The following is a 15,797-nucleotide window of genomic DNA, read 5'->3' as shown; positions in this document are numbered from 1 at the left end:
TGCTGCAGCATTGACCAGTGCAGATGACTAACAAATCACCTCAGCTCACTCTGCCAGTTCAAGTGATTAACTAAAAATGCTCTAAGCAACATGGACCAATATATATTTCTTGCTTGAAGCTCATTAAAAGCACATCTTCAAAAAACAACAGCAACAATGCAGCTGTCGGAGCAGAGCACAGAAAGGATATTATTCTGCTGCTCAGGATTCAGCCAAATAAGACACACGGGTTAAAATGAACTGTAAGTGTACAAGTTGAGCTTTAACTAAACTTTTTTCAAAGTGCTGGACTGGCAACCAGTCAATGGTTCACCAGACAGACACTCAGACATCAGATCACCTGATTGTGCTCCTCTGATCCAGAAGAGAGGGCTGAGCAGAGAATGAGGACAAAATCAAAAGGAACAACTTCCCACAGGACTAGATACTAGACACTTATCTAGCTAAACATCCAAGTACTTCCTTCATGCCACTCTCTCACATAAACAACTGCTGTTACTGTGTCAGACACTGTGTCAGCGGGGATGGGAAGAAACAACAGATTCTCAGTCTGCGGTAACACGTGGCAACGCACAGCCAAGAGAAGCTGCATCTGTTTCTCAGGTTTGCAGGCGCACACACAGCACGCATTGGGCCATACACGCACCTCGAGCTCCAGGTCAGCAGACACAGTTTGAGCCTTCTGCCCAGGAGAAAAAACCCCATCCCCCCATGAACTGCCGAGATGAGGAAACACGCTCCGTTCTCCCACTACCTCGTTCCATCCCCACTCAGAGAAGCGCTGCACCACCCCAGAAACACCTCCTCCACCTCCAGTTCCTTCCCTGAATCTCAGCTCTCCAGCACAGCCCTCCCTGCACCCAGCACGCTGCCCATTGCACCCTCAATTCCATCACACCCCCAGGCCCGCACAAACCTTCCTATCGCATCTCCTCCCAAATTCAGCACCCAACGCCCCGCCTCCTCACCTTCCTACCCTCTGCTGCCCCAGCGCCTCTCTCTGACACCACGCAACTTCCACTCCCCCCAACCCCCCTGAAACTCCACACGGAGCCCTCAGCTCCAATGCTCTTTGCCCGTGACCCCTCCGGGCCCAACGCTTCCCCACAACTCCACATACGGCCCTCGGCCCCAACGGTTCCTCACGACTCCGCCGTTTTCCCCAACACTCCTCAAGCCCCACCGCTCCCTTCAGCCCCACGCGAGGCCCCCGGCTGCTCGGAAGGCCCCACCAGCCCCACGCAAGGGCCCCCGAGCCCCACGCGAGACTTCAGATCTGCACACGAAGATCTCCCAACCGCACACAACGCCCCGGGCCCTGCCGCTCCGCCAGCCCCAGGCTGCCTCACCAGTACTTGAGGATGGCGGTGACCTGCAGCGGGTTGGGCTGCTCGGGGTACAGGCGGCGACACTCGCCGTAGATCCCGTGCAGGCCCGGCGGAAAGAGGGACGGGAAGGAGCCGGAGCCCGTGCCGGAGCCCGCCCCGCCCGCGGGTGCAGCCCCGCCAGGCCGCGTGCCCTCCATGGCCCGGCGGCGGCAGCTCCCGGCCCGCTCCTCTCCCGGTCCGGCCCGGCCCAAGCGGCGCTGCGGGAGGAAGGGGGCGGGCCCCGCCGCCCGGGCGACGGTGATGAGCAGCGCGGCTCCGCCAATAGCAGAGCGCGGCGCGGAAGGCGGCCGCGCCTCTCTACCCCCGCCTCCGCGCCGCGCTGTGAGCGCGCCCCCTTGCGGAGGAGAAGTGGCAGTGCTTCAAGGGGAGGGGGGCCGCGGGCGAACCGCGAGGGACGTGAAGGGGTGCGGGGCTGTGAGGGAGCCCGACAGAGCCACGGGGCTGCACGGGGCGTCCTGCAGTCGCGTACAAACATGAAGCTGACAAGCGGGCAAGGACGGCCCTCGAACCCACCCCCGTTGGTAAAATGAGAAACGGTGAAGCCAGGCCCAAGCCCCGCCCCCAGCACGCCGCGCTTCCTGGCGGGAGGACACAGGGCCGCCACGCACTGACGTCACGCCGCTTCCGCCTGCGCCGTGTTTACGTTTGCGCCGCACTACACTTCCCGGCATGCCCCGCTTCCCGCCTCTGGCCCGGGACTGCACTTCCCAGCGCGCACCGCGGCCGCAGGAATACATCACCCAGCTGGCTTCGCGCCGCCCTTTTGCGCATGCGCCGCCGCCGGTTGGGCTGTTGCTCCCTGACGGGTGACTGCGGCGGGTCCTCGCCATGGAGTCCTACGACGTGATAGCGAACCAGCCCGTCGTGATAGACAACGTGAGTGTGGGTGGTCGCGAGTCCCGGTGCCGGGAAGGGCGGGGGGGCCAGCCGACCGCGATCCCTTTGTCATCGGGGGCGGCCGCGCCCCGCCCGCCGCCCCCCCCACCCGGCTTGGCCGCCGCCTTAGGCCCTCGCCCAGCGCCGTGCGCTGCCTCCTTGGGCGGGGTGGGGCCAGCACAGTTAAGCAGCCTGCGATTGGCTGGGACGGCCGCCTGTCACCCCCAGAGGGTCGCTGCCCCTCACTGATGGGGAGCGGCCCCCGCCGCCGCCGGGGTGTGTGCGGGCTGTGAAGGGCGGCGCGCCCCCATTGGCTGGGGCGGCTGTCAGTCAGCGGGATGTCCCGCCACTACCTGCCGGAGCGGGGCCCCTCCCGGCACGCCCTTGCGGGGAACACCTGCGCCCATTGGCTGGAAGAGCCGTCCGTCAACAGCGGCTGCATCCTGGCTCCGCTGCCCCGCTTTGTGCCCGGGGGACAATGGCGCTGCTTCCCGGCGCGCAGTGGGCCCCGCTTGACCTGACTCCCGGCATGCTCCGGGCGTGCTCGGCTCTCCTCGCAGTGACCGCGCAGTGCTTCGCGGCCTCGCAGGCCCCGGCCCGAGCCGGTGGCGCGCCCGGAGGAGCCGCTCCCAGGGCGGGTTGCGTCAGCACTGGTCTGACAGCAGGGTGTGGTGGTGCAGATGGCCGCCGCCGCTAACAGCGTGCTGCCTCAGCGCGGGGCAGGCCTGCAGGGTTGAGGTGGATGAGAGCGGTTATGTGGGGTCCTGGGGCCCTTCGTGAGCAGCCCTGTAGCAGCCTCTGGGAGGAAGGGTGACAGAAGAAGTGGGAGGAGGGAAGGGGTGGAACATCCCCAGGAGCCTCCTCCACAACAGCGAGCCACAAGCTGCCGCTCCTCCCTTCTGGCCCCATTGGTGCTGATTCACATTCTGCTGTGTAAAAGGGCTGGTGTTTGTGCTTCCTTCATCACCTTCCTTACTATGGAATTCTGTGGTGATTGTTCTCTTCTCTGCCCTCATGAGGCCCCTATCTGCAGCTAGGTCTGGGGCCTCCAGTACAGTAAGGATGTGGAGCTGTTGGCGTGGGTCCAGAGGAGGGCCACAAAGATGCTCAGAGGGATGGAGCACCTCTGTTATAAAGAAAGGCTCCAGGGTGACCTCGCTGTGGCCTTTTAGTACTTAAGGAGAGCTTACAAACAGGAGGGAGACCAACTTTTTATGTGGGCTGATAGTGACGGGACAAGTGTGAATGACTAAACTAAAAGAGAGGAGATTTGAGTTAGATGCCAGGAGGAAATTCTTTACTCAGAGGGATCTGAGGCACTGGCGCAGGCTGCCCAAAGAAGCTGTGGCTGTCCTATCCCTGGAGTTGTTTAGGGACAGGTTGGATGGGGCCTGGGGACCCTGATCTGGTGAACCCTGTCTGTTAGAGAGGGAATGAGCTGATAGTGTCACTTTCAAGCTAAAACACTGTATGATTCTCTTACATTTGTTGTGAGCTGTATGATTTGTAGATCTTTTCGGGTGAAGTCAGTTGATCTCTTTATCATTGATCCAATTCTTCTCTACAACTTGAGCTCTCTGAGACAGCTTTAGTTTTGTTTCTTCTTCTGGAATCACAGCAGGGAGATTGTTGGAAACTTAAAGGAAGAACTCGGGCTGATTGTTGATAGAAATGAGGGAAGTAATGCTGACCTGCTGTGGTGCTGTTACCAGCTAGCTGCTGAAGTTGGTTCCAGGCACTGTGAGGATGAGTTTATTGTGGTAGGGTCACATAATAGCAGTCTGTCTCATTTCATCCTGACTTAGTTACTTAGCACAACTAAGTATTGCTAAGATTGCTCCCCCTCCCCGCTTCAGGCCTGAAGAAGGGCTCGTGCTGCTGGAGACTGACTGCATCTTTTTTAATTTAACAGCTGGTCTTACAAAAGCTTTGCTTGCATCCTTTGTAAATGAACCTTCCTCTCCATGAATGAACTGCAGAATGAAATGGTTATGAGATCTGCCCTTAATGCTTGCAGGCCGAGCCTTGCGGTGACATTGCATTTTTATACTTGGGAGTTCAGGCAAGATAGGAATTGGAGCTGCTCAGAAAGGTGCTGCTGCTTCTGTTACATCAGCAGGGCTGCATGTTGGGGAGCTGCAGGTGGCTTCTTGAGGCTGAGCTCCCTCCTGTCTCGTGTATGTGTGTGTAAGGGAGGATGGGCTGGGGGACTGAGGTGGTGAACAAGCCTGGGCCCCAGCCTGCTGTGCCAGAAAATGCTGTCGGGTCTTTGTAGTGCAGAGATAGAAAACGTCTGTGCTTGGTTTGCCTGCAGGCATTGGGAGGCACAACAATGCTCAGATCCCCTCCCATCACTTCTCAGAGCAGCCTTCATCTCCAACTCCAGGAAGGAGTTTGGAGCACCTGACATACTCAGTTTCTTTGAACTTCAGTACTTAAATTTTAAAATGCATAACTTGCTGGGAAGCTCACCAGGATGTGTAGAGTAATTTTTGGCCTATTATAAGGAAGTTTTGCTCTCTGCATTAAAACAGGAGCATCATTGTTCTCCTGAAACCACTTCCCAGCAGCAGACTTGTGCTGGCTGTAAGATCAAGCATTAGCTGGAATAAAATATTCAATGAGCACAATATTCTGATAGTGCCTATCTTATTGCATTTGATTCATTATCATTATTTTTATTTTTTTAGCTGTGAGACTTGACACAGTTATGTGATGATATCATGATGATATTATGATGATATTTCCCAGGCATGATGTTATTTATAAGCTGTGACATGGAAAATCACAATATTGTTTGTCTTGTTCCTGGCTCTGCTTTGAGGTCACTGGTTGGAGGGCAGTGTCTGCCTGGGGGGCCGGCTTCTTACCATGGCCAGTGCTCTTTGTTTCACCTGTGCCTGTTAAAGCTGATGCTGGGAGCTGTGGCTGGTGCCAGCTTGGGGTTCCAGCACTGCATCCCTGTTACATCTTTCATAACCAGCCATGTGCAGTTGCCAGTTTTCCTGGTATTCCTTTTTGCAGATACATCTCTGCAAACCTGATTCTGGCTGTCTTTAGGTAGGAGCACCTGTGCTCTGGTGGCAGGGTATGCCTGCTCTCTGCAAAGCCAGGCGCCTCACCTGAACCAGCTGACAAAAGGAGCTTGAGAATTAGGCCCTGCACTGTGTACTGCAGTGGCTGGCTGCCCCACGTTCCTTTCTGCTGAGCCTGTACTGGCTGCTGACTCCTCTCACCATGAAGCAGATGGCTGGGGCTTTCAGCATCCCCTGCAGCCAGAGCTTAGCTGCACAGCTCCATGCGTGTGAGTGATATTGACCCACGCGGAAGAGGTGGGAAGGGGGAAGCAGTTGAGGAAATGCCTTGCTGTTCGTTTTAAAACACATTGAGAATATCCTCAGAAACAGAGCAGTTCTGCTGCAGGGCCCTTGAGAGTGAATGGGCACTTCTTCTGTCACTGGTTTCAGTGCAAGTACACCTGCATTGCTCCCACTACACTCTTCTTTCAAGAAAAATTGAACAGAAGAGCTTGCTCCTGTGGTACTCTGGGATTAGCAGTGAAATGCCTTATCCATGGAAATCTGCTCCGTACCTAAACTTGCGTGTTCCTGCAGGCTCCTTGTTGCTGTGAGATTGTTGTGCACGGATGGGAAATGGAGTGGGTGAGGCTCAGCCTGGCCCCAGGCTGGCAGTTGGTCTCTGGGATGTGCATGGGTGCTGCCAGCAGGGACAGGAGCAGTGGTGCCGAATTCTCGGTGCTGAGTCTCTGCCAGGGCCTCCCTGCAGCTGCTTTAACACTCCGTGCCCACAGCCTGCACTGCTTTGTGTGGTGCAGAAGGCTTCTGGGTTTGCTCCTTTCTGACTGCCATGCCTGATCTCAAGTTCTTCTTTGTCCCTTTTAAACAAACCCTGTCCTGTCAGCCACTTTCCCAGCCTCCAGCCTTTCCTTTTGCAGTCTGACTGGTGTCTTTGTTGCTTTCAGACTCGAGACCCATTTAGTTCCCCCCTGTTTAGTGTCTTTACTGGTCAGGTTTCTGTGACCTGCCACCTTAGTGCCAGCTAGCTTATTCCCTGCTTGAATTTCTCTTCCCTGTTTCCACTGCAGCTTGTTTCATGCAGCCTACTTCCAGGACATCCTGGGACTTGGTGCCTTGTGTGATGCCTCGCTGCCAGGAAGGTGCTGGTTGCTCCCCTCTAGTGGCTAAGCTGGTCTGCTGACACCTTCCCACCCCCAGCCCCGCTTGGAGAATTTATTATCCAAGCTTTATTCCTGGTAAAAAGGAGAGGATCTGGCAATGCTGTTCTGTTAAAATTTATGAAGATTTCTGAATGAATGATAAGCTCATGTGTTTGTTTCTCCTACAGGGTTCAGGCGTGATTAAAGCAGGTTTTGCTGGTGATCAAATACCGAAATACTGCTTTCCAAACTAGTAAGTACTCTGCTGGTCTTGATCCATTTACTCATTCTTAGATATGTAGAGGGGAAGGGTGGTCCAATTTTATAGCAGGAGAAAGAAGTTTAGCTTTTTCTGCCTGCTGTACAGAAGCATTATGGAGAAAAGGTCTCCACTGTTAAACATAGAGATTTTTCTGGGGAAAAAAAAAAGAAACATAAAGTATGTTTTATGTCATTGCCCAACCAAAGCTGTAGGATCCTTTAGTCTTGAGACATGGGGTCGAAAAAGACCAAGTTGGGTCTTGAGGTGTGGATCTCTCCTTTTGGCATGTAGGCTGAAGTCTTGATTCTTGCCATTCTTCCTTGAATGTTTTCTGCCAGGTTTATTGGAAGGACTGCTGGATCAGGAGCTATTCAGAGCAATGCAGACTTGTCTGTATAGTGAGGTGGGGTGTAGAACTCTAGATGTCTCAGCTGACCTACGTAAGGTGGAGCAAACCTGAGTGGTCTGTCTGCTCAGACCACTGCTCAATCTGGCCATGTTTACTCCAGGCAGTGTTGGAATCCTGAATCATCAGGGAAAGTGTGGCCAGACTCAACTGGCGCATGTCCCATTATTTCAGAAATGTCTGCAATTTGCTCCCTTTGCTTCCGATTCTGGGATTAGTTTACAGAGCAAACCTGAGTCTGTCCACACTTGGTACTGCCCTCAGGCTCTGTTCCTGCTGTTAGAAAGTGCTGACTGGGGCTGACAGGAAGAAAAGCTAGTAAAATGTTGGATGTATCAGAGTTGTCTCTCTAGAAGCATTTATACTCTTGTCTCTGTTCCAGTGTGGGCAGACCAAAGCACGTTCGTGTTATGGCTGGTGCTTTAGAAGGAGATATTTTCATTGGTCCAAAGGCAGAGGTAAGAAAACCTTATCACTTCACCTCTCCGTGCATCTTGCTGTGCTGCTGTTAGAGGGGCTGTAGCAGTTGCACTTTAAGCATGTTAACTGCTGTGCTTCCTTGGTATCAGGGTTGGTCAGAAGAGCAGAATAGACTGTCACTTCTTTTAAGGGTGTCCAAGCTGAAGTGGGAAGCTTCACAAAATTCCTGTGTCAGCCTGCTGATCACAGACATCTTCTCTTAGTTTCAATCCACTTACCCAAGTCTTTTTGTACTTATCCTTTTTTTGTAGGCTACTTTGAAGTCTGTATGGTTACGTCTCCACTTTCTTGACTGGGAACTTTAGAAATGGACCCTAGTTGGTTGCCTTTTTATCTCCCTGGTGTGGACAAGAAGGTTGCTACCTGCAGTGCTTCATTTTGTCAGCATGGTCTCATAATTGCAGTGAGCCCACAGAACTACATTCCCTGCTATCACCCTGCTATGTTTTACATCGTGGCAGAGCTGGTAGAACAAAGATAATGTTTGATAGGTGTCTGTGTGGCTCAAAACATGTTAGGAAAGGAAAGTGCTCTGCAAACGTGTTCCTCCTTTCTATAAAAAGGCCTACTGAAATCTCATGAATACTTCTCTGGAAAAGTGCTTGTGGTTACTGTTCAGTCTTTGTAGTGTATGTTAGAGACATGTTGCTTTTTAGTGGGACTGACAGTAATTGAGTCTGTCAGATTAATTTGTTGTCGAAATGCTTAGAAATGGAGTTGTTAGTTTGTGACAGGTATGCTGTATTGTTTCCATTTGCTCAGGAGCACAGAGGTCTCCTCTCAATCCGATACCCAATGGAACACGGCATAGTGAAGGACTGGAACGACATGGAGCGGATTTGGCAGTATGTGTATTCAAAAGATCAGCTTCAGACATTCTCAGAGGAGGTGAGATATCTCACTGTGTAGAGGCACCGGTGTGTTTGCTTTGTGTGCATAACACCAGGAGCCTTTGAACTCCAACAGGCAATCTAGGGCTCTTCCTTTGTTTTTCTTTCTAAACTCACCTGTTGTTCAGTTATGTTCTTTTCACCTCTTATGAGATACTACACAAGAAATGTCCAAGCAGAATTTATCCTCACGTCTCCTGTATATTTGGCCTGACTCAAAATCTGACTTGCCGAAAATCAATTGTTATTCACTCCCTCTCCCTAATGATTGTGCTCTACACCAAGTGCAGCTGACTGTTCTTGTTATGTCTGTACATCGGGCACATCCACTCAGCAGTGACATAATCTGATCTAAAGAGGAAGAAGGACAGTCATGCATTCTGGAAGAAGCTGGCCAAAAAGTTAGTAAAAGACTGAAAGCAATAGGTTGTGTCATTGGTGTAGGAATATTTCTGCCTGTATAAAATATGGACTGTATGCTTTCACCCTTTCTAAGGCTGCTGTTTTTGTTGCAAATTGTCTTCCTTTTGGAGTGAACTTGATCATCCTTCCTGGCAAAGGCTCACTCACAGGGTGGACTCCCTAAGATTTCTTTATGGCTAGACCAGAGCCCTATTGCTTCTCCAACCTGGTAGAGATTATGCGTGCTGTAATACAGCTCACCAGCTGCAATCAGTCCCTACTGCATGTCCTGTTGTACTAATGGTTCCTAAAGAAGAAAAATTAGTAGCCATTCTTGAGAGCATACATCTAGCTGCATCCTGGTTATTACAGCTTGGTTCTTTTTCCTTACCAGCATCCTGTGCTGTTGACGGAAGCACCACTAAACCCACGCAAAAACAGAGAACGTGCTGCTGAAGTGTTCTTTGAGACCTTCAACGTTCCAGCACTGTTCATCTCCATGCAGGCTGTGCTCAGTCTGTAAGTACCTCTCATCTTTGATGTGCGCTTGCAAAATGTTTCTTGAAATCTTTTCTTTTTCCCCCCCACAAACAAACAGAAAAAAACGAACTGAGAAAGACCACGTTAACATCTGTCTCGTGTCCCTTTGCTAGGTATGCTACTGGGAGGACCACAGGAGTGGTGCTGGACTCTGGGGATGGCGTTACCCACGCAGTGCCCATCTACGAAGGCTTTGCCATGCCTCATTCCATCATGAGGATTGACATTGCAGGCCGTGATGTCTCGCGCTTCCTGCGCCTCTATCTCCGGAAGGAAGGCTACGACTTCCACACAACCTCAGAGTTCGAGATCGTAAAGACCATCAAGGAGGTGACATAGTGTCTGTTTCTGTGCTTATCCACAAAGATTTCTGTTTGTTGGAAGTCATCGCTCCCTAAAATGTAGTGGGAAGTGCCAGCCTACCTAGCTCTGAAACTCGCTCCTTTGTCTACCGAAGGGAGGCTAGATGTAAGATGACTAAGGGACTGGAAAATCCCTCATATGAGGAGGGATTGAGGGGGCTGGGGCTTTTGAGCCTGGAGAATAGAAGTTCAGGGAGGATTTCATCATTGTATATTAATATCTGAAGGGAGAGAGCAAAGAAAACAGAGCCAGACTCGTTTCAGTGATGTCTGGTGACAGGATGGGAGGCACAGACTGATGCACAGGAGGCTCCATCTGAATGTAAAGGAAAGCTTTATTTTTTTTTTAATGTAAGGGTGACTGAGCAGCAATTTTATCAGCTCTGATATCCTTCACTAGTATTTGCCTACTCTTCAAGCGAAGACTTTAGAAAATCCTTGGTAGTTTGGGATCACAAGTGGATTGCTGCTGTTCTTCTCTCTCTGTGGAAATAATTCACTCACGGTATTCATATTTATAAAGACTTTCTTTTTTAATGCAGTGTTTAGTGGCCTTGTTATGCAGCAGTTACCTTGGCTTCTCTTGTGTTCCAAGAGAAGAGGGCAGAGGTGGGACAGTGAACAGTAGCTCAGCTGGTGACTGCCCACCGTGGCTTTGGGGCATCACAGTTCTCATACAGACAGGTTGCGCTCTGATTTCAGCAAGGCTTTGTGTAGCTTAGGGCTAGCTATGCATTTGTGCCTTCAATGCTCAGATCAGTACTGCTGATGCCTGTCATTTACTGCCATGCTGATGGCCTCCATCACAAGCTTTAACTGCTGCAGAGAGCTCTGGGCTGTGCCCAAGAGCTGGAGAACATCAATGAGCTGTTCTTGAGCCTGTGACCTAATGGGAAAAAATAATGTGATGGAAATAGCTTGCTTGTTCTGCACGGCTGCAGCTCACTGTGGCTGTGCAGGGGAGTGAGAGCTCTTCTGCCTGTTGCCCAGATTCTTTGAAGGAGACCAAACAGTGGAACAGGTTGTCCAGAATAGAGGATGCAGATTGTCTCCCGGTGGAATTGCTCCTAGTGTGATTGGATGTGGTTTTGGATAACCTGTTCTAGGCTGATCCTGCTCCAGTAGGGAGATCTCTTCCAATCTCAGCTGTTCTATGATTCTGTTAGATGCACTTTAAATCCCCAAAATGTAACAATTTCGAATAGAAAAGCTTACCTATGTAAGAAAAATTATGGGCTGCTGGAGCAGTTTGAAAAGTAAAAGGGTTTGTTTTCTTTTTCCTGTAACTTAGAATGTGGTGAACAATAGGAATTGAGCTGTTTGGGCTATGCTAGGAAGTTTTTGCTGCTAGCTATTAGTTATAGTTTCTTCTGAAACATAACAAGGGACTTTGTTCAAGCTCCTAATCTCTTGCTAAATTGCCTAAACCCACCTCTGTAGGTAGTTAATGCCATTAAAGGTGTTTTAGATGCCTGCTTTGCTCTGTACTATGAAAGGTTGAAAGTTCTCACAAGGTCATTATCCCACCAGTGCAGAGGGAGATTACTTCTTCAGCAGTGAGAGACAAAAACAAAAGCTAGAAAAGTAGTGACTTCAAACTGTAAGTAGTGACCTTCAAACCGTAGTTTGAAGAGCAGATAAGGTATTTTTCCTGATGTGAACCCAAAAGGTCTTTTCCTCAACACAAAATAGTACTGAAATTGGTGTCTCTGTAGTGAGAAAAGTATTTATCAGAGGTCTTTGGCTTTACCCTCCTCATCTCATTCTTTCTGGCTCTGCTTCTTCTTCAGCGTGCCTGCTATCTGTCCATAAACCCCCAGAAGGATGAGACACTGGAGACAGAGAAGGCTCAGTACTATCTGCCAGATGGAAGCACTATTGAGGTTTGTAAAAGATGGGAGATTTAGTGCAATGTGGGGTGAGACAGGATAATTTTAAAGACCAAAATGCATCCCAGGTTGTTGAGCTGGGGCACTAGAACTTTTAGGGAAAGAGAGCATTATTAGAAATCTTACTAATTCTACTAGAATTCTTGGGTAAGAGTAAAGCATGACCATGGAGTCTGAGAACTGTTTGAGTGCAGGTTCTGATCTAGTAAATCTTTATGTGGATCAGGTGTGGAGCGTGGGTTGGTATCTGCAAATTATGCTGTGGTTTTGTATGTGGCTTTTTTTCTGCCCAGATGAACAGAAACTACTGGTTTGAAGAGTGACTTGGGAATATTCTTTAATAGATTGAGCCTTCTGTAGAATGGTTGAAAGAGAGGAAATACAAGTCTTACCTCCAGTACCAGAGGTGGATCCATTTACTTCTCAGCCATTGCCCAGCTGTATGGAGCTGAGCAAATTTCTTCATCTCTTTCATCTGCAGAATAGAAATGGCACCTTTGCTGGAAGCTGTAGGTCGAGATGGTGGTCATTTGAGAGCTAATGATGTAGCATGAATGTCCAAAAAAGCTTTGTTCCTCTGAAGTTTTATCTCAGAGAGAAAGACACAACCTGGAGGCTGTAGACAGTGAACTGTAGCACACTGCTGTATTCTCCCCTCTGTGCTGACTTCTCTCCTTGCAGATCGGCTCTGCCCGCTTTCGTGCCCCAGAGCTCCTGTTCCGGCCAGACCTGATAGGAGAAGAATGTGAAGGACTCCATGAGGTGCTCGTTTTCGCCATTCAGAAATCAGACATGGATCTGAGGCGAACACTTTTTTCCAACATTGTGCTGTCTGGTGGCTCCACGCTTTTCAAAGGTTCCTGTCTCTTGTTTTTCAGTGAGCTGTAACTTACATCTTTTTCTCATCTCGTGTGAAACAGGGGAGATAACATCCAGCTTGTCCAACTCTGTTCTCAGGGTAGTTACTGTGAGAAGCAGGAGACTGACCCCTGCTCCTGAATTTTCTGAGCCCTAGTCATAACAGCATACATCTGGTCCCTATGGATAGGTATCCTCTGCCAGAGCCCATCAGCCCTTAAGCACAGGCAGACAAATCCAGATAGGTCCTAGTTTTCCCATTCAAACCCTGCTCCGCTGTACGGGTTCACACTGTTAGCAGATGGAACTTGGGATTTTGCTGAAGGGTTCAAACTGCTGCTTTTTTTGTCTTGTGCAGGTTTTGGAGATAGGCTCTTGAGCGAAGTGAAGAAACTAGCTCCAAAGGATGTCAAAATAAGGGTAGGAGCATTCTCTTGGGTGTTTATCACATACTGTGTGTTGTTATGTGATCTTTGCCCTCTTAAAAAAAAAAAAAAAAGCCATGCTAAGAGTATAGCTGCCACGTGGTTCAAACCAGTAACAGCCTTATTGTGATAAGCAGTTGTTTGTTTTCATCGTGGAGAAGGTTGCTCCTCTGACAGCATGATTTCTGTTCAGGATCTGGTCCACAGTGGTTAGTTTGTGGGGGACCTGCTGGGTGTCTTTTTAGTGGGAGAGATCATACCTGTGTTAGCTGTTGGGAATTCAGGGCAGCATGCCAGGAGGAGCAGACTGTAGTTTGAGGTGGTCCTGACTGACTCTTTTCTTCTCCTAGATATCAGCTCCTCAGGAGAGATTGTATTCTACGTGGATTGGGTAAGTGGTGGTGGGTCTTCCTGTGGGAGGAGGGCTGGAGAATTGCAGCCTGTTGGCACTTTCACTGTTGTTCCTGCTATTATGGTGTGTCAGGAGGGCGTTACTCCTCAACCACGTGCTACCCAGCCTGGTTACTGAGCCTCCATTCATGCTGTCAGCCCCATAGCTCTTTTCATCCTTAAGACACCTGCGAGACTGTTTTCTCTATCTTAACCAGTCCTAACGTCCACATAGAACATAACTCATAACATTAACACAGAACAAGCTCATTGGTAACACATTCCATAGGGCAGAGGCAGTAGGTTGTTTCTCCTCTTGTGTCCATCTTTGTTGCTCCTCAGGAGAACTAAACTCAGCTCCAGAACCGTAGGAAGTGAGATCCCATGTGAGGAGAGCTTGCTGGTTTACAGCAGTGTCAGCATGGTGTTTGTGAGTGTGGCTCGTGATAGGCTCTGTAATACCAGCACATTTGAGGCTAACAGGAGGAGAGGTGACTGTCTAGGGAGCATTTCTTCTGTAGGCAACCAGGAGCCTTGGCACCTTTAAGCATGGAAGAGCTGTACAGCGGGAACAGCTCTTCCCTGCAGAGATGTAGTGACAGTGTCCCCAATGTTCTCCTTTAATCTGTCATGTCTGTCTCTCCCCAGGGGCTCCATTCTGGCCTCGCTGGATACTTTTAAGAAGATGTGGGTTTCAAAAAAGGAGTATGAAGAAGATGGAGCTCGTGCCATCCACCGAAAAACCTTCTAGCCCTGGGACCTATCCTCAGTCTCTGAAGACTCACTTCAGTTCTAAACTCGCTTTTCTGAGTCCGAGTGTCTGAGAGCTGCCTGTATGTGTGTGTGTGCGCCAGCATGCCCCGACGTCACTGAGCAAAGACAACAGCAGCAGGAGGGTTGGATTAGTACTAACTACTTATTTTTTTTATTTTTGTTGGTTTTTTTCTTTAATGGAAAGGATGAAATACCAGTCTGCTTTTCTTCAGAATGGCCCCTGCCTTTTTCATTTCAGTTCCTTTGTTTCTGTGTTACGATCACATTTGCCACTGTAAAACAAGCAAGGAAAAAGAAGGGAACAGCTTAGAATCTGCCTAGCAAGTCAGAAAGGAGCTAACCACTGCAAACTGCTCACGTAGGCTTTAGTCAGCCTGACTGCAATGCCTGGATTGTCTGGAAATACATAGCTGAAGCCCCATAGCTACTTTCTTCCTCAGCAGTGTCTCCACCATCAGTAGACTTTTGAAGTTGTTTTTAATGTCTTTTGTTTTTTCTTAAATTGAAAGAAAGCACATTCTGAACAGTTAAGCCCATTTGCCCCCACTATTTTCAGTGTGTATGTGTGTGAGTGTGTATGTGTGTGAGTGTGTATGTGTGTGAGTGTGTATGTGTGTGAGTGTGTATGTGTGTGAGTGTGTGTGTGTGTGAGTGTGTGTGTGTGTGAGTGTGTGTGTGTGTGAGTGTGTGTGTGTGTGAGTGTGTAACTTCTCAGACTGATGTGGGGTTCTGTGCCACAGCTGGAGAAGATGGTGATAGGACTTAGTTTGTATTGCATGGAGTAGAACAAAGCAATCTCTAATCGGCTTTCATTACGCTAGACGGTTATTCTCTTGTTCCTTCTTTTAAATACCTTTCCTCCTCTGGAGTGAAGGCACTTGAGTGTCCTCCCTCAACCTGCCAAGACTTACAGCTTTCATGTTCTTTCTCTGCAGGAGTTGGGGCTGCTTCCCTCCTCCTCTGCCACGTCAGGGCAACGGAATTGTGTATTTCCAGCCAGGCATAACTCTTGTGTACTTCATCCATTTGGGGGCAAAATAATAGTTGGAAAGGTGCATTGTAATGTAAGAATTGTTTTATTTATTGAAATCTCTGAGGATATCTCAAATACTGACCATAGCACCTGCGACTTGCTCTTTGGCTCTTCTTTGAATACCTGCTATCCAGCTGTCCATTGTTTTATGTTAACACTGTTTACAGCACACAGCACACATGCTTAGCATAATAACTAGTCAGCCCTGCTACAGCACTCAACAACTGTTTTTTAGGAAGTTTTGCTGTTCTCTATGAATACACTACATGAGAGGACAATAAATTGTATCGGTATGTGTACAGTGATGTGAGCAGCAGGGTTGTGAGCAGCAAGCTGTTCAGTGGCTGTGTTCTGCTGTCCCACTGAGCTGCTTATGCCTTTCTGCTCATCTATTGGCTGCTCTTCTGTAGCTGCTGTTTGTACAGAGATTGGAAGGCCTCCAGAGCAGCTTGTGTTGGGTTGCGGCACTGTTAGTCGTGAGTGTTCTTATGCATTACTTGGTGCTCATTTGCTTCACCACTGATTTTCTGCAGTACCTGGCATTAGCAGTGGGCCTGGAGTTGCTTGGTGGCAGTTCCTCTGCGTTCCCCTCCTTTCTCCTCATTTCCACACATCACCCTGGGGTCACTCTCCAGAGCCAAGAAA

General features: G+C 49.6%; 2 protein-coding genes across 3 annotated transcripts in view; one reads left to right on the top strand and one right to left on the bottom strand.

Moving 5' to 3' along the window:
* Nucleotides 1-1,602, bottom strand: part of SUFU (SUFU negative regulator of hedgehog signaling) — an 86,479-nt gene extending 84,877 nt beyond the window's left edge. For both annotated transcript variants that reach the window (XM_048946627.1, XM_048946628.1), the window contains exon 1: nucleotides 1,350-1,602. In XM_048946627.1, the coding sequence (XP_048802584.1) occupies nucleotides 1,350-1,525 (176 nt within the window). In that variant the 5' untranslated portion in view covers nucleotides 1,526-1,602. The remainder of the gene's footprint in view (nucleotides 1-1,349) is intronic.
* A 523-nt stretch (nucleotides 1,603-2,125) lies between these two features.
* On the top strand, nucleotides 2,126-15,246 carry ACTR1A (actin related protein 1A). Its single transcript, XM_048944874.1, has 11 exons — nucleotides 2,126-2,264; nucleotides 6,630-6,694; nucleotides 7,492-7,567; nucleotides 8,352-8,477; nucleotides 9,276-9,400; nucleotides 9,535-9,751; nucleotides 11,574-11,666; nucleotides 12,354-12,528; nucleotides 12,889-12,950; nucleotides 13,306-13,346; nucleotides 13,994-15,246. Exons 1-11 carry the CDS (start codon nucleotides 2,217-2,219, stop codon nucleotides 14,094-14,096), a joined length of 1,131 nt encoding a protein of 376 aa, XP_048800831.1. The 5' UTR covers nucleotides 2,126-2,216; the 3' UTR covers nucleotides 14,097-15,246.
* Nucleotides 15,247-15,797: the final 551 nt, after the last annotated feature.

Source organism: Lagopus muta, chromosome 5 (genome assembly GCF_023343835.1).
Source record: "Lagopus muta isolate bLagMut1 chromosome 5, bLagMut1 primary, whole genome shotgun sequence".
Lineage (NCBI taxonomy): Eukaryota > Metazoa > Chordata > Aves > Galliformes > Phasianidae > Lagopus > Lagopus muta.
This window is presented reverse-complemented; position numbering and strand designations above follow the sequence as displayed.

Excerpts from the sequence above, each read along its gene's own strand:
- ACTR1A (XM_048944874.1), top strand. The coding sequence starts at position 2,217 with ATGGAGTCCTACGACGTGATAGCGAACCAGCCCGTCGTGATAGACAAC. Across the intron at positions 7,568-8,351 it reads TCATTGGTCCAAAGGCAGAG|GAGCACAGAGGTCTCCTCTC; the intron begins GTAAGAAAACCT and ends CCATTTGCTCAG. Across the intron at positions 12,529-12,888 it reads TGGCTCCACGCTTTTCAAAG|GTTTTGGAGATAGGCTCTTG; the intron begins GTTCCTGTCTCT and ends TGTCTTGTGCAG.